Genomic DNA, 19457 nt, shown 5'->3' on the forward strand with positions numbered 1-19457 from the left:
CTCCATTATGAAATGCGTTTGCTTTTTAAGTTAAGCTGTTTGCAATGCACATTTTTTTTAAATAAAAAATATATTTGCTGTTCACAAATCTTTGACATACATAATACATTATCTATAATGGCCTACTGGAATCATACTGCTGCATTTCATTTTTTTTATGATATTCAGTTGATGATTGAATCTGCTGACCTGCTACCTTATTTTGCAATAGAAAGACAAACAAAAATGTTTTTGTTCTATACACACACCTTTGTTTGTGTTGAAAGCTGGTGCATTATCACTTTAAAATAGCAGGGCTGTCTCGACTATGTGTCGTGAAACAAAAATAGATAAAAATGCTGCAAAGCAGCTTTCCCATGCTCAAATGAACTGCCAGTATTTCATAAATGGATTTTTCCTGGAAACTCATGAAGCTGGTTGATCAAGATTCCACTAGAATTACATGACTGTACTTCTCTGCACCACAATATTTTCATCTAGGTTTGCATCGACAAATTCATTTAGATTTTATAATAAGCTACTGTTTAATCAAATGTAATATAGAAATAATTTTTCAATCATCCTGTTGATAATTTGCTTCAATATTTTGAATTCAATTGTGACAATATTAGCAATTTTTTAAATGTTAAATTAATGCAAAAATAGGCTTTAGTGTAGGGCCGCCAGATATGAATATTGTGTTATGGAGTTCAAATATAAATTGAATTCGTGTATAAGATCAAAGTGTATCATTCGCTATAAATTGCGCAAATTAATTAACCATTAATTTTATACTCAACTCAACTCAACTCAACTTTATTTATATAGCGCTTTTTACAATTTTCATTGTTACAAAGCAGCTGTACATGAGACACATTTAATACAAGTATGAATTCTAAAGCAGCCCCCCCGGCCAGGCAGATAGAGCAAAACAATATGCAAACGGTGGTGAGGAACCCAAAACTCCCATCGAGAAAAAAAACCTCAGGGGAACCCAGGCCCAACCAGGGGATTCCAGTTCCCCTCTGGCAAAAGCTGCTGCCTCTGCACAAGCTCATCAGTGCTTGCACAACAAGGCTTAATAAAAATATAAAAATTAAAGATTATCATTAACAATCTAATAGCATTTGAAATGTTGTAGAAAAAAACAAAGTTGTCGCGTCCTTTATCCAGCTCTATCCTCTTAGCACTTGTCAGGTCACCGCTTCCCATTCTCAGCTCTGCCATCAGGTCTGGGCATGAACTGCATCCTGCGGTAACCTTGGAACAAAGAGACAAGACTGGCTGAGAGTAGAGTACTGTTCTGCACTCTTTGATGCAACAAGTACATCATTTGTTGTTGGATGTGTTCCTGGTTCCGGTTGATCTAAATAATGCAGCCTAAATCCTCTGAGGATTAATATTATGGAGGTGTAGTGTATGCAAGATTAAAAAGATGAGTCTTTAGTCTAGATTTAAACTGACAGAGTGTGTCTGCCTCCCGGACCGTGCAGGGAAGAATATTCCAAAGTTTAGGCGCTAGATAAGAAAAGGATCTACCACCTGCACTTGATTTTGAAATTCTAGGTATTACCAACTGACAGGACCCCTTAGAACGTAATGTACGTGGTGGTCTGTAATACAATAGAAGTTCATTCAAATACTGCGGCGCTAGACCATGTAGGGCTTTATAGGTAATAAGCAAGATCTTAAAGTTAATGCGATGCTTTATAGGTAACCAGTGCAAGGTTGACAGAACCGGGGTTATATGCTCATACTTTTTTGTACGTGTAAGAACTCGAGCTGCCGCGTTTTGAACCAGTTGCAGTTTTTGTAATAGGCCCGCAGGGCAACCACCTAGAAGTGCATTACAGTAATCTAGTCTTGATGTCATGAATGCATGAATTAATTTCTCTGCATCTGACAGTGACAGCATATGACGTAATTTAGATATATTCTTAAGATGGAAAAATGCAATTTTACAGGTGTTTGCGACATGGCTTTCAAATGAGAGAGTACTGTCAAATACAACGCCAAGATTCTTAGCTGATGACGAGGATTTTATGGAGCATCCGTCAATCGTTAAGCAGTATTCTTGGTTGTTACGCATAGCAGTTTTCGGTCCAGTAAGTAACACTTCTGTTTTGTCCGAGTTTAGTAGTAAAAAATTGTTACTCATCCACATTTTTAAGTCAACTATGCAATCCTTTATTCGATGAAACTGCTGGGTTTCATGAGGCATCGAGGAAATATAAAGTTGAGTATCATCAGCATAACAGTGAAAGCTAATTCCGTGTCGCTTTATTATATCTCCTAGAGGTAGCATGTATAATGCGAAGAGCAGGGGTCCCAAGACTGAGCCCTGTGGTACACCGTACTGGACTTGTGATTTGCGGGACACCTCATTGTTTATTGCTACAAATTGAAAACGGTCGGATAAATAAGACTTAAACCATTTCAATGCTATTCCGTTAATGCCGACGTAATTTTCGAGTCTATGTAGAAGTATGCTGTGGTCAATGGTGTCAAATGCAGCACTGAGGTCTAGCAGCACCAATAACGAAATACAGCCACGGTCAGACGCTAAAAGCAGATCATTTGTAACTTATAGCCTACACCACATTTAAACAGCGTGCACAGAGGCACATACATATTTAAGGAGTGGTGAATTCGGAGTAGACTCTGTACCCGAGGCTAGTTATTGGCAATACACGCCCAGACCAGTTCCATGTAAGAGTTTTCTGCCAAGTGGTTCCATTTAAGTGTGATGACAAATTATTTTTAAAATCATTCTAGTGACTGAATCCAACACATCCAACGGGATTTCACTGGATTTAACAAAATATTAAAAAACAATATGTCAATAACCAAGACAATTTGGGGTGAAACATTAAGTTTAAATACTTGCATCTTTGGGAATAAGTGAAAGAAAAATATCCTCCATGTCATTAACCATCCGATGTTCTAAAAAAATAAGTGATGATATTTATTTTAATCGAATTTAGTTTTTATTTTACTGTGACACTGAACTCGTTTCATTCTTCTTATTCAGACTGAGTGCTCAATAACATTATTTTCTCACCAGACAAAAGCATTTTAACCAGTGCAGCAACATTCATCCCAGAAGTGAAAGAACAGTTCTCAAGCAAATGAGTGTCAGTATCATTACCTTGAGAAATAACAATTGCACAGAAATTCTTTATTTTATCCCACAGAAAATAATTACACAATTATAAAATTATAGAACTACTATAAGCAGAAGAAACAGAATAACTCAATCCAGAATTACAGCTAACTTCAGATTTCCATCTCCAGCATAAAACCACTTAAAAAACTTCTGTTAGATTTGCTCTCTATTTCTACACCTTTTCCTGAGTCAAGTTAATACATTTTTTTTTATTTAATCAATGTAATTATTAAATATCTTTATTGATTATTATTGGCAAACAGTACAACTTTTATGAAATACATTTAGAGAGCTGCAATCTGTGTAACATTAAAATGAGTATAGATGATTTGCATGTATAATGTTGTACTTTTTTGTGTGCAAATCTACTGAAGGAATGTCAGAACACCCATCACAGAAACAATAAAAACCATCAGAGAACTAAACATAGACGAAGACATAGAGCCACAGATCTGTGAAGTGAAAATATGAGACGGTTGTATTTTCAAAAAAAACAAATACATTTCAAATTTATAATTATGATTAAGAGAGTTTGTAAACTCACAGTGATTATTGGTCAGAAGACACAGATGAACAGAACAGTGCAGGTAAACATTTAAGAGAGATCTGAAAGAAGAAAAAACGTCAGCATTAGAAAAAAAAGAGAAAAGTTTATATTTGTGATTTTGTTGTGAAGTGATTCTAACCAAAGGAGTGAGGTTCAGGTCTGGTCTGTTTGTCTTTGCAGAAACAGCCATGAACACACCATTCATCTTCAGTAAGGTTGAGTGAAGGGCACTGATCTGTCACAGCTAAGAGAAGAACACATAGAGATGAAATACATTTGTACTCTTTTTGTATGGAAAGTAAAAACTTTACTCCACAGTAAAACAAAATGCACCAAGTGTATCGTCACTGACTCCCTGTATTGCAATGTGGGTCATATCCGCCGTTTGAGTTTCCATGAAACTACACTTCGAATTTTCCCCGAAACAGTAGACCTCCATATATTTTGCAAATACTCATTTCAGCACACTATGATTTGGACATACTAATTATAATTTTGAATTTAGAACAGATTATGCATATTAGGACGCAGGGATGGTGTATTGATTTTTAATTTTGAGACATGGCTGAGATATGTGGTCATTCAGTTATTAGGCTCAGCAAAATGGGAAGTATAGGCGGTTGCCATGGTGAACTCTTAAAAACAAGTTCCTTCACGATGCCTTTTAATAACCAGTTTTTTAAGAACCTTTCTTTTTCCCAAAACAGGTTCTTCAAATTATCAAAAGGTGAGATGGAAACTGAATGGTTCGTTGTGAAACTAAAACGTTTCTTCTATGGCATCGCTCTGAAGAAGCACCTTTATTTTAAAGTGCGCTATGCCAAAAGACTGTTTGTTAGCACTAGCTAAAAGAGACCATCTTGTGTTGACAATGTTATAATCCATAGGTGCAGCCGTAATAGTAAAGTATTTGTGTGTGCTCCCTCCGGAGTCGTCCAGTATGTTGTAGTTAATGCATGGATCACCTGAGGTTTGAAATAAAGTACGATTTTAATGAGAAATCAAGCTTCTTAAGACTCATTGAATGAAAGGTTTGACAACAGTCGTATACAGCCCTGTTTAATGAAAATTATAACATGATTTTGATTATTTATTCTTAAAAGTTGTACAAATTTCAAATTTTGATGTTGAAATATGTTTCTTTGAAAATGTAAGAATCCAGAAAGACTACATGATACAAATGAGTTTCTACAGTGTAAAATCAGCGTGTCATGAAGTTCAAATAAAACATGGGAACCCAATGTGTGTGAAAATGTACAAATATTTGAAACTTCTTCAAAAGCGATACATTTACAGAGCAAGAAAAGTGTCCCAAGATATTTAGGCTTGTCTCATGTAAGAAGAATATACTAACTAGGAAAGTTCATGCTTAAAACAAAATTTTACATTAAATCTACAGGAAATTACCGGCAAACCTGCTTGTATGCCAGACCTGCAGTATGCCAAAAAACAATCTGAGCGTGAACATATACTGCATGTTTGTAACCACAATGTACCCATAAATAAGCTAATGTGGATATTAATCAAATTCGAGGTTCTTATTTTATTAACGCAAACATGAAATAAGTGGAAATTATGTCTTCAGTTTCTGCAACAGCGCATGCAGACTGTCTGTCAACTGTACATTTGGCAGTTTTGACTTTAGGATTATTATTTTTTGATTGATTTTAGGATTTTCTACCGCTTATCCGAACTACCTCGGGTCACAGGGAGCCTGTGCCTATCTCAGGAGTCATCAGGCATCAAGGCAGGATACACCCTAGATGGAGTGCCAACCCATCGCAGGGCACATACACTCACTCATTCACTCAGTCACTCACACCCTACAGACAATTTTTCCAGAGATGCCAATCAACCTACCATGCATGTCTTTGGACCAGGGGAGGAAACCGGAGTACCCGGAGGAAACCCCCGAGGCACGGGGAGAACATGCAAACTCCACACACACAAGTCGGAAGCGGGAATCGATCCCCCAACCTTGGAGGTGTGAGGCGAACGTGCTAACCACTAAGCCACCGTGCCCCTGATTTCAGGATTGATGGTCATAAATAATTTGTTTTAGTTGTGAGTTCTTTAGTTATGAACAATTAATGTACAAAATCAATGTTGAACGTATAAGACTATAATCAAGTTTTCTGTTTGATTAGGATGTTCATATACCCCTTTATTCCCCAAACTTTGCATATTGTTCCCCTTTATCTACAGATATATATTATTGTTACAATTAATTGAAGAAAGCTGTAAATTCTGTTTAATTATCTGGTATATTGCGGGCTGTAATCGAAAGCGTTACCAACTTACAGACTCATGTACGAAACAATACTGCTGCAGGACACTCATAAATACTGACATAAAGAATAACACAAGAATCTATTTCCTGCTCCAAATGAATCGAGGCGAATGAGGAAATAAATTCTTTGCTTAGTCTTGTTTCACTAACTGTATTTGATCTTTCCACAATACCATGTTATCTATTGTTACACCTAAATATCTATATCTTTCTACCTGACAGACGTCAGTATTTTATTGAGTTTAACCATTTGTATTATATTTGTAAATTTAGGCATCAAAATATCAGCTCATATAGTATTGAAGTCTAAAAAGCCTTTCCCCAGTCTTTCATAATTTTGTCCGTGGCTCTTTTTAATCGAGGGTCATTGTACCCATCCTGAGATGAAACACCCCTATGATAATGATTTCTGTTAATAAACTGGGTTTGCTGTTTTGTGTGCCATCTCAGTTAAAACGGCCAAACTCTGTCAGTGTTAAGTAGCAGGGTGACTGGTTACCTCCCAGGTATTATTATTATCATTTCTGCACATATGGTTTACGCACTAAATAATGCAAATCACACTGCTCAGTGTTGCACTGAAACAACTTTGTAACGCGGTGTGGCCAGTCAGTTCAAGAACCCAGTGATAAAGTTGACCAATGAAATCGAGGCAAAGACGTGTGTCATGTCAGCAGGTAAAGGGGTTCTCGGGATTATTGCTTTCCTGTATCTCAGTGGAAAGAGCATTGCGTTAAAAACGCAAGGTATGGGATGATCCCAGGGTATTGCACATACTTAGAAACACATGTTTAGGATAAAGCAATGTAAGTCACTTTGGATAAAAGCATCTGCCTAATGCATAAATGTAAATGTAAAGGGAGGGTTCACCCAAAAATACAAATTCTGTCATCATTTACTCACCCTCAGGCTGTGAGGCCCTTGTGACAGTCAATGATGTCACAGAATTAAAAAATGTTAACATTCTTCCAAATATCTTTCTCTGTGTTCATCAGAACAAAGTAATATAATCAGTCATAAAATATGAGGGTGAGGAAATGATGACAGAATTTTCATTTTTGGGTGAACTATCACTTAAGGAGTGTGGTTTGTGCTAAAGTGGTTTGGGGGGGAAACAATGCATTTAATCCCTGACAGGAATGTTTCACCTACAGTATTCACCCCATACGGTAAACTCTTTGAGCACAAATTACTTAAATACCGTTCTGTCAACAAATCTGTTTTTGGTCTAATCTTTTTCTCTTTCTTTGACAATAGATCAGACTAAAGACAGATTTGTCAACAGAAAGGTTTTGTAATAAACCATAAGGCTAACATTTGCCTCTTTAATAATTTTAAAATGCATATTTATCTTTTTACGTGATAAACAGCAAATATGTTCTTAATGCAATTTCTTTTTTCTCACAGAGAGAGAAACACTTTATTTTCTTAGTTTTTCTGTGTAAAATTCTAATGAACGCCCTTTTGTGTAATAATGTGACATACATAGGGTCAAAATACATGTACCTCCTAAATGTACAGACTAACACTAAATGTAGAACAGTAATAATAAACAGTAAGAAAAGTGTTAGTAGACAGAATTGAATTGTTATATGTGTTACTTGTTGCGTTGCAAAAGCATTAATTAGCGTTGTAATATTATTTACAAAAAGCACTTTATACATATGCTATATGTTACGTGTATGTTATCCCATTTACATGAGGCTACTTTTTTTGTTAAATCTGACAAGCTTTAAGAACAGGTTGGCGAAAATGAAAGCTCCATATATAATGCTCCGTTTTGTTGTGCTGTACATTAGAAGCTATAGCAACAGAACATGTACAATGGAAACAAAGTGAGATAAAATGCTGCAAAGCAGCTTTAAAAAAAATCTCCAAACTCAAAATGTGCTGTCAGTAATCTGTACATGTTGATCGAGATTCCTCATCAGGTTTTGTCAACTGGCAGCCCGCCAATCATCTTTACCTGTCCCACCTTAACATGTGCTTGAAGAACGCATGTCCCGAGACGCCAAATTTTTTGAAAGTCCAAAACGCTCCTACATTCATGGGTTGTCTTTCTTCTTTTGTTTATACTGAATGGTATATTAAAAGGCAATCTAGATCATGAGTTCAACGAGAATAACTTTTTGTACATTCTTTTGATTATTTAAACCTGTTTGCATCTTTATGAATGATTTGCTCACAGATCAGTGTCAGTGTCTTGAGTCAGTGTTAATGGGTATTGATTCACACATTGTTCTGTAAAACTGATTGTATTGACCATGTATTCACTTAATAGGAAAAGAAATATTCACATATATACAGTATATACATTGACTGTCTATCGAAGCATTTTTATTGTCCTACTGAATAGATTGAACTTGAAAATGTGTTTAGTGTTAATGTGAAAAGTATTTCAATAAGGAACAAATATGTAGCTACTGTATTTCGAGAAACCACAAAAAATATGTGACAGAAAATTAGGTTTAACTGGTTATTCTGCATTTCTCTAGAAGTTATATGACTGGGCAAGAATATTTGTAAGTAAAGTTAAAAACACAGACTCATTTTATTTTTTATTCCTTGATATATCATTACATTTCACTGTTTGACAAAATTACTGAATATGATATTATATTAAACACAAAGCTCAGATATTCATCTCTGAAGGGGGGTGCAGATATAAAGACTCATAGATTAATACAGAAACTGAAGCACTTAAACCCACTACATGTTTATTTATTATATAAAAATTTAATCATTACTAGTGTTATTATTAATGATTCCTATTGGAAAACAAACAAGTTGTGATATAAAGAAACAATTAGAAAGCTATAATCTGTGTTACATTCCATTAAATGAGTTTAAATGATATGCATGTAAAGTGTTGAGGTTTTTTAATGTAAATCTACTGAAGGAAGGTCAGAACACCCATCAGAGAAACAAACAAAACCATCAGAGAACTACACATAGATGAAGCCACAGACGCCTTCACTCGCTCTGAGAGCCACAGATCTGTGAAGAGAAAATACAACACAACACAGTGAAATAAAATTGATCCACAGTCAAAATAAATCAGAAAATCTATTTAAATATTCACCTGCGTCTCTATCAGACACAACCAGAGGACCCATGGAGATGGAGGAGCTGTCGTGGAAGTCCAGAGATCTGCCGTTCTCTCGCTGATATCCAGAGTAACAGTGCTGAGAGAGAGAGATATGGAGAAACTTATTATAATCATATATACAGTATATGCTATACAATTATATACTGTACAGTATATTCTATATATATTATAGTAAGGGGTACGTTGTGATGAATATAAAAGTTGTGGAAATATGTACAAATACTATAAAAAAAATGAAAATTAATTTCACAGAAAAAACTCAAATGTGTTCTTTAACTCACAGTTGAACAGTAATTGTTGGACAGAAGACACAGATGAACAGAACAGTGCAGGTAAACTTTAGTTGCGTTTGCGTGAAGATAAACATCCTGAAGGAGAAACGGCTGGATGTTGAGACACCATTCTGAAGAAGCTCCACTGTGTTGTCTTGTGGATTTGGACACCTGAAGATAAAGATGATGATTTATTGAACTCAAACACGTCTTTAAACATGTTAAGAAGCTCAAAGTGATGTTTGTATCTTACTCTCCAGTGATGAGATCCCAGCGCAGACTGTAATCTGGATCATTCACAGGTGTAGCCCAACATGTGTCAATCACCGTAGCAAACTGACTGCTGTCAACCCCGTCAACACCAACCTCAACAAACATCTGCTGGTTGAGTTCTGCATCCACACGACCAGTGAAGGGCTGAGAGAACTCAGAATCCTGATATGGAACCATTCTCACCTGATACCTCCCTTCACCAGCGGGAAGAATCCTGTGTGCAATGCTGTTAAGATAAACAATATTGAGAGTTAAAACACAGTATACACACATGTAAAATTAAAAATGTTGCATATAGATAGTTTTTAGCAATTAAAGTGTAGCAAAGTAGAAACTGAGTCTCACGTCTCCAGTGGGTTGATGTCTATCATAGAAAGTGTTTGTGTTTGTGGGTAAATACAGCTGAAATTTAGCTTCAGTATTTTCTCTCTGCTGATGAGACCTGCGGCTGACTCTGGTGTCCCCAAAATAAAGTTCTCATAGATGATATGAGTGCCGTTGGCCTGTTGAAAAAAAAAGTTTGAACTCAGATATTAGTATGCATCAATCCTAGACAGCACATGTACGTCTGTGTGATGTTTGCTAATGATCTGGGCCAGTATTCATGACAAATATTAACGTAAAGAGTTGCTCCTAGTGTCACATTTCCAAGAAAATTCATAGAATGTGGCACTTTCCCATTAAAATTACATAGAAGATCCTAGTAAAGAAAAAAGTAATTCATAAAACATCTTAACACTTAAAGAGCTCTAAAGGTCAAAAGGTTTAGGAGTTGCGAGGAGGACTTTAAGAGACTTAAGTGTTTCTTTAGCAGCAGAGAAAACGAACGAACACGAAAATTGAGAATTTTTTATTTGTATTGTTTTTTTTGTGTGTGCTTCTTGGTTTTGATTTTCTTGTACAACTGCTTTGATGCAATGCAAAATGTTAAAACGCTACGATCAATTTAATTGAATGACAGTGCGTTAATAAGACACAACACATAAGATCGTGCAGTTTTCATGTTTCTGACCAATCCTAGAGACACGCTAACTTCTCCAAGACAGTGCTGAAATGCCATAGCGCCAGAATAGAAGAAATCATAGAAGAAATCATATTAACATATTCGGCAACTGGAGAAATGCAACTATGCAGCAGAGATGATCTGGTTCTGTCACAACGGTCTCCATTTGATCACACAAAAATTACAGCCCTTACAGAAACTTACAGTCACTGTTCATCAAATACGTTGATATAAACAGCATGGAAAATATTTGTACATAGACACACATATATATAGTGCATGTGTGCGTGTGAGTATGGTAAAACTGTAAAGTATGGGGTTGATAGTTTGAAATGGCATAACAAATTTTTTCAGTGCACTCTTCATTCTTGGCCAACCAACCAATCACAGTCTTGTGCTGTGTTTTTCCTGTTTGCCCCAGTAAAGCTGCTTTGAAACAATACACATTGTGAAAAGCGCTATATAAATAAACTTGAATTGTATTGAGTCTTTGAAAGACTGTGCCATACATAGCAAAGGGGTCCGCCCCGCCTCCTCACTAAGATAAAAGTTTTTCTCTTTACTTAACTCAATCTTGCAATTAGATTGGTCCTGAATCACTTTTAAGCTAAAACACCTATGTAGAAGTTTTTAAGCTCAATTAAGAGCTTTCTTAGAGGAATCTTAGAAGCTTTAAGAATAAGGGCTATCAGGGAGTAACTAATACGATTTTCATTTAAATCATTTCAATAAGTGTGTTTAATAGTTCAAATCAGATCTTTTTGTCTGCAATGTTTCACTTTGACATGTCTAACTGGGTTAAATTTAAAACAATGATACCTCGATTTTTTTAACAAATCAATTGGAACGTTCTTTTAAATTATAACACACACATTTGTCTATTAGAGCAATTCACATCTGTTCTCTGTAGGTGGCGTTATGCACCTGAACAAGCTGCTTGCAACCTGCCATATAAACAGAGAGCTTACGTGCTACTGTAAAGGAGTTCACATGTATGTGATGCACACAAATTATGTTAAAAATTGTATAATGTTTGGTTTTACTTATATCTGCGTATTTGCATTGTGTTAAGTTCATTCACCACCTTATTTCCTAATGCACTGTTTATCTACAAATTAACTCTTGTATATTGAGCGACATGGAGAGAAAATAAGGAACTCTTATTTTGACATTCTGATTGGAGAGGCGCGGACAGAACGACGAACTGCGCATGCGTCCTCAGAATAGCAGAGGAGCTGTGAAAGAGCAGATGCGACTCTCCCGTTCTTCTGATATTATTCCTGTTTTACAGGTTACAGTAATCTGTCTGCTGGGTCTCTGAAAGCGGGGACGTGCAATATTTAAATTAAAAACAATGGCAGTTGCAACGGTGCAATGGAAATAACTAATAACTTGTGCAAATTGGCTTAGAATTTGTAATGGAGGTCGGTTAACTGGGCTGGAATTTGTGGCGGAATAAAGTAGTTCTCCATTTCCTTAACACTGATAGTGTTTCTGGATTATCTGTCACTTGACTCATGACTCCTGCATGGATCACAGCCATGATGATATAGAGCACTATCACACTTCTACTCAAGCGATATTGCATTATTAATTTGTAAAATTGCCCAGCTCTTCTCTACAATATTGAGTCTTACCACAAGTCTGGTGCCACAGATGTGATCATTGTTATCAAAGTGAAACTGCACTCTTCCATTCTGGATGGTTCCTCTACAGCTGGGCTCATTGAGATGTAGAAGATGAGCTGAAAAACCAGCTTCAAACAGCTGACAGCGAGACAGAGATATAGATCCTGAACTGCTCTCACAGCTTTCAGAGTAATCTGAGGAAAAAACATTGTCAGCATTAAAAAAAAGAGAGAGAGAGAAAGGTTCACATTTGTGATTTTGTTGTGAAGTGATTCTAACCAAAGGAGTGAGGTTCAGATATGGTCTGGTTGTCTTTGCAGAAACAGCCGTGAACACCATTTCTCTCTCCACACCGTTCATCTTCAGTACAGTTGAGTGAAAGGCATGGATCAGTCACAGCTAAGAGAAGAACAGAGAGAGATGAAGCGCATTCATAATACATAGAGTCCACTGAATAATAGGACTCCACACCTTCATAAAACTTAACGGACGGAGGAAATAGAATGGATGTTAAATTCTATTTATATGTAAACTCTAAAAAAATGTGTGATCTAGAGATATCTATTCTTTTTCATGATATGCTAGAAAGTTGCTAGATGTTACTTGGTGGCTCTCACAAATATTTACCAAAGTAAATGAGCCCATACTCATTTTTAAATAAAACAACATATGAGTACTTATGGATAAATTCTCTACCTGCACAGTAAGCAGCACAGTGCAGCGGTTTGACAAACTGATAAACATAATAATCTCCTGGACAGGCTTTGACTTGTATGGGATGAGATTCATAACCACAGCATCCATTCCATGAGGACATACAGACGTGTCGTGTGACCACTCCATCTTCCAGCTGTGGATGAGGGTCTCTGAGATACAGTGGGTTATAAGTGCCACACATCCCTTCACTAAAACATGATTCTGGCATCTGGGAGCTGTGACCACTGATGAAGAGTCTGTACCAGCCATTCCACTCAACATTATAATCACACATGACATGGTAGCTGTTGTAGTTAGAGTTATAGAAAGAATTATCAGTGGATCTCCAGGGTTCATCCAGACTGGTGTAGTTGCCACAGGGGTCCACACTTGGTGTGTTGAAAGGAACTATTATGAAAAAAGAGTGATTTAATAACTTTTATTACCTTAGATCAGATCAAATGCATTCAGTATCATGTTAAATGTACAGTCAGACATGAGCACATATATATCAAAAATAATTTTGTAACAAATTCCAAATATTTGGTGAAATATATTTTAATAAAACAATATACTTAAATTATGTGAGAATATATAATAAAAAAAACAAAGGAATTTGTAAATTAGAAAATACTTATATGGTATAGACTTTTCATAAACAAGGCCTCACCAAATATTCACAATGAGAAACCACTAGAATTTTTCATATGGTCTCTATATTTTAGCAGGGTGAGTTTATGTAGAAATAGTATATCACAAATAAATGACTTTATAGCTGAGTTTTCAAAGACAATATCACAAATGACTATTGCAAATTGCAAGCTAATAAAATCAGTGTTGCAGTGCTTGTACACATATACCATCTAATGATAAATGACACGAAACAAAAAGGAAATAGATGCAGAGAATTAGATGCAGACACAAACAGCATCACACTGGATCATACGTAGATCCATGTTTTTCAAGTTCAACGAGTACACTGGATTCAACTATATGCACTACTTGATCTACGGGCATCTGGCCCTAAACTATAATATATATGGTAGCCCTATTTAGCCGCAGGTGAAAAAGTTCTTGTTTTATTAAGGGTAAAAATATAGACTTGATTTAGTGTTTTAGACACTCTTTCAAAGTATTTAATAACAGCTGACATCTAAATTTGTTGCCCTGCAAAATACAAATAACATACTCAAAAGCAATTAAATACATGTTTTAAAAATATGTAATTGAAATACTGCTTGCAGTTTTTACAGTAGATTATGTTTATGACATATTTCATCATGAACATGTAAAGTTTTTGAGCAGAATGAATGTACCTGCACAATATGAAGGAGCTGGGATGGCTACATTTGGTCTGGTCAGTTTGTAGACATAATAATCTCCAGGACAAGCTTTGACTTGGATTGGGTTGGATGTGAAACGACTGCACTGGTCATAATAAGAGCCGTAGACTTCACGAGTAACAACTCCATCTTCTACTCGAGGATGAGATCCACCGAGATACAGAGAACTGACACCTCCACATGACATGTAATAAACACACCACTCGGGCATCTGAGCTCTGGATCCATTGATAAAGAGTCGATACCAGCCGTCCCATTTCACACGTGTGTCATCATGACCGTTTATATATCCATACCAGTACCAGTAATTGGTGCTCCTCCAGTAGTCGTCCTGTGTGTTGTAGTTTGAGCATGGGTCACCTGAGATAAAAACAGATTTATAATTCATCTTTCTCAAGCAAGTTGGGAAACATGATCAGCTTCCATTACTGTCTAGTAAATAAAACCATCTATGCATACTGTAGAAAGCAATGTCATGCACTATCATGGTCTGTTTGAATACTCATTTCTGATTGGCGGGAAGGTTTACATTAACCATTTAATTTAAAGTCAGTTTGATCACCATTTTAAATAAAGTGACGAAAGACCTGTCTGATCAAAGATAGCACTGTAAACATCAATAACTGCTTTAACGTGACAATTAACCATGGTATAAGCGTGATAATCCACGGCTATGCATTAAAGAATGTGAACGCACTCCGCTTCCAGTCAGGTGGTTCTCGGCCTCCATGTCAACCGTGGTGGATTATCCCTTACTTGTAAGTGTAAACAGGTTTGTTTTACTTAATAGAGCTACACTTCCCTGCTGAAGACAGCATCCTTAAACTGCACATTTAACCACAAGAGGGATGTGACAATATTATCGATATCGTGTTATCGCAATTGCAAAATTGTCTCAATATAACCGTGTTAAGATGACCATATGAAACGATGGAGAATGTTAGAAAAAACTAATTTTTTCAAGGTCCATCTGGTGCAATTATTTTATTTTGTAAAAGGGATTTTTAAATCATTTGACCCATCTCATACTATAACTCGTACCACTAAGTAACAGTTAGAATTAGACGATATAGCAAATCGGATGTCCAAGTCATCATTTGTCATTTAAAATATTGCAATAAACAATGGAATGTGAAGTATATATCAAGGTATTATCGTCCAGTGAGATTTTGATATTGTTACATTTCTAAACCAAAATATTGAATATTGATAACCACAGCTATTGAAACCTACCCATGGTGAAGCTGGTTACACTTATCACAGCCGGAGTTGTTGTAGAATCAGTCTGTACTATAGTGCTGACATCTGAAACACAGAATTCATCATGACTAGAATAAAATTTGAAAGTCTTGCAAAGAGGGAAAGTTAGAACGTTGGAAAAGCTGTACCTGTGCAGTATCCTGAACACCATTGTGGTTTCACGAGTTCATAGACATAATAATTTCCTGGACAGGCCTTTACTCTGATGGGTTTTGACTTGTAAGTACAGCAGTTATCAGTCCAGTAATTCCCCCCACAGACCTCCCGGGTCACCATCCCTTCTTCTATCTGAGGATGAGGACCATTGAGCGACAGACCAAGTACTGTGTTACAGCTGTATGGATGAACACAGGTCTCTGGCATCTGGATGTTCATCCCATAATGATAAAGTCTGTACCAGCCACTCCAGGAGAAGTATTCATCACAAATCCACAATCCAGTTTCATTTGTTGCTCTCCAGGGACGATCCAGAGACTCATAGTTGTAACAGGGATCATCACTGATGCTGCTGAAAGAAACTGGTATGGAGAAAAGGGTTGTAGTTTATGTTTAAAAATATTTTAGTGTGAGGCTAAAAATATAATGAAATGAAATAATGAGTGGCACTAGTGGGGTTAACAACCATAATTAAGGCTGGTCATTCCTGCTTCGAGAATGTGCCCTTATGTAACTTCAGGACTCCAGGATGATCTTATCCTAATATATGGTATTTTGTGGTGTCACACAAGTGTTTTTAGAAGGACTTGACTAGTCTGTTTAAACTGCATATGAGCCAGCAGGAGTGTTTTTGATCACATTAAATTAAAAATAAATGCAATCTGTACGCAGATTTAAAGTCACTTTATGCTAGAGGTTGATGTCATGCTACCATAAACATATCGTATATTATATACCAGCTGAAGTATAACGATACCAGAGTTACAGTACTGTGCAACGTTGTGGTAATTCAAGATTCAAATCTAAAAAAAGAAAACTTTCTAAATATACAGATCTAGATGGAAACAGTTCAGATCTTTTATACTTTATTAATGAGAATGAATAATTACACGAAAAAAGCTGCAGTATACTTTTGTATTTCATATAGTAAATGTTTGATATATTAAAGTGTTACTACACTCATTTCATGTACACTACTGTATTTTTAGTATTAAGTATAGTAATTGGAGTAACGTAGACAAATGAAACTTCTAGAAACAAAGTGGCTATTGTAATACTTTCAAATGAACTCTAATGAGTATATGCAGCATTACTTATGGTATACTACTGTATAAAAATTACAGGGTCATTGGAAGTATTTTGAAGCTTTAATGATGCAACCCTATACTGTAGGCACATAATCTAAAATGTTCAACTTCACCTGCACAATATGAAGGTGTTTGCAGTGACACATCTGGTGTGATGAGTTCATAGACATAATAATGTCCTGGACAAGCTTTGACCTGGATGGGGTTTGATCTGTAGCTGTCACACTGGTTGGAGTACCATAAGTGACCTCCCATGACCTCACGGGTCACCACTCCATCCTCCAGTCGTGGATGAGAACCGTTGAGTAACAGTCCAGTATAACCTCCACATCCCATATAACTCACACACCACTCAGACATCTGAGCACTTTCTCCATTCAGATACAGCCGATACCAGCCGTTCCACTCAACAAGACTGTCATCATGGCCGCTGTCCCAGTATTGGTTCTGTCGTATGTCTCTCCAGTAGTCATCAATAGTGTTATATTCAGAGCACGGGTCAGAGCTGAAAGCTGTAGATACTAAAAAAACATGTTAAAAGATTAAAATAACAGTCAGTTAAAATTGTCATAATTTTTTTATATTACGCCTGTGAAGTAAACGTATATAAGAACCCTTTTCTATAATAACAAATGTTTTGTTTAAATGCACATGAAAATGATGGGCCTATTGACGAAAAACTCGAGAACCATGACAGAATATATTCAAAGAGTATTTACTGTTATTTTTGCTTTAGAAAAAAGTATCTGCCAAATAATTGTGGTTGATTTATATTGACATTTTTAGGTGCCTACATCTGACATTCATGTTTGAAAATGGAGTAAAATCTATTCATTTAATCATAAAAGGCATTTATAGTATGTACACGGGTAATAGAAATCAAGAGAGCAAAAAAGGAACAGCAAATGATATTCATTTATTTTCTCAAGTGAATATGTGGAGAACGTTGTTCATACCTGTTGTTATTTGTCCATTGACCATTTCATCTGCTAAATACAAAATTCAAGCACATTAATTTGAATATCAGTTTACTGCATATCTTAATCTGAAAGAACATACAATTGAAGGAATTTAAATCCTTTTTAAAATAATGTTGTTTAATTGACATAGCGCTAATGAAAATGCAGATGGCTTGTTACCATACAATTAACACAAAAAAATAACATTAATATTATAAGTTGCACTGGACAAAATGTTCAGCTGAATATGTTAATTAATATAAATGATGAGGGGCTTTTAATATTATTGTTCTTAAATGACAACATCTGGCAACACTCTGAAAGATGATTAAAAGAGTGGCTAAAAACATAAGTGAATAAAATATATTTATTTTTTATAAAAGACAACAATAAGAATGATTGTTATACCTGTAGTTGTATCTCCATCGAGAATAACTGAATATAATTTTCCAGAAATATACAGAAAGAATATGGGCCAAGATTAACTTTAAAATTTAACAAAATAATTCAAAACAAACTGCATATGGTCTGTAATCATGATTGTGAAAAAAAAGATTTCCCTATGTTTAAGTTTCACTAAACAAAATTTGCCAAGTAAATAAAATAAAAATAAAAAATGTGGGTTTAATATAAACATTGTGACAACACACTAAAATTAATAAAATCAGGAGGAACAAATTCATAAAAATAAATTAATTTCCTACAAGAGACAACAATATGAACAACTGTTTTACCGAAAGTGGTTTGTCCATTGATTATTTTACCTGCAAAATACAAATTTTTTGCATAACATATTATCATTTAATACATGGTCATACATGTCATTCCAATTCGTGAGAGATTTTAATGTGATTACATTTACTCACCGTTGATCAGCAGCAGGAGTGACATAGAGATCATAAAGCTCATTGTGACAAACAGCTGGCGTACACCTTTAACTCATGTGTCAAATCAACATTCACATCATGATTATACACATAAAAGATGTGTCAGGTGTTTTACTTCAGTAAAGACAAGCTTCAGTTAAATTAACCGGGCATAATTATTGGCATAATTGTGATGCACATACAATGTGATTGATGTATAATAATAAAAGTATGCTATAATTATATTAACTAATTCTCTATTCATCTGATTGTTTTGCAAAAAGGAAAAAACATTAACTCATTGATTCAAATGATTAAAATATAGAATGGACATTATAGACTGAATACATCATAGATCAAATTCAAGTGACATCGTGTGAATATTGAAGCTGTGAATATGATCAAATAAAGAGAAGAACTGTTACCTCAGCTGAAGAACTGCTGCAGAGTTAAGTCAGAGTTTTGTGATGTGCTGTGATTGTCAATTCTATTCACGTGTAACATCTACACGACACAAATGCTTCTCTGTTATGGGTTTTAATGGATATGTATTATATTTGCACGATTTGAGGGTGGACCATTACTGGAACAGACTAATCTCTTAACAATACCAGTTTCTCTTTTCATGTTGTTTAAGAGTGTACCTATGGTTTTAATCACTTGACTTTATTGTTGATATCTGTTGTGAACTGGTTGCCGGTCAATGTGTGTTCTGATATTACAATGACAACAACAGTAAATAAAGGAGATCCTGTTTTTTGCTCATCAGATTTAGCAGGACACACAGCAACAAATGTTCAAATCACAGCTTTGATCGTATAG

The 19457-nt window shown here is 35.6% G+C and overlaps 1 protein-coding gene across 1 annotated transcript; it reads right to left on the bottom strand.

Annotated features, from left to right (window-relative positions):
• Positions 1-9363: 9363 nt before the first annotated feature.
• Positions 9364-18678, bottom strand: LOC130438688 (uncharacterized). Its single transcript, XM_056770769.1, is given in 12 exon segments — positions 9364-9443; positions 9446-9534; positions 9617-9862; positions 9982-10139; positions 12277-12549; positions 12551-12666; positions 12964-13371; positions 14280-14666; positions 15540-15611; positions 15695-16084; positions 16924-17331; positions 18636-18678. Coding segments are annotated over 12 exon segments (2670 nt in total).
• Positions 18679-19457: the final 779 nt, after the last annotated feature.

This window comes from Triplophysa dalaica, chromosome 17, assembly GCF_015846415.1.
Source record: "Triplophysa dalaica isolate WHDGS20190420 chromosome 17, ASM1584641v1, whole genome shotgun sequence".
Lineage (NCBI taxonomy): Eukaryota > Metazoa > Chordata > Actinopteri > Cypriniformes > Nemacheilidae > Triplophysa > Triplophysa dalaica.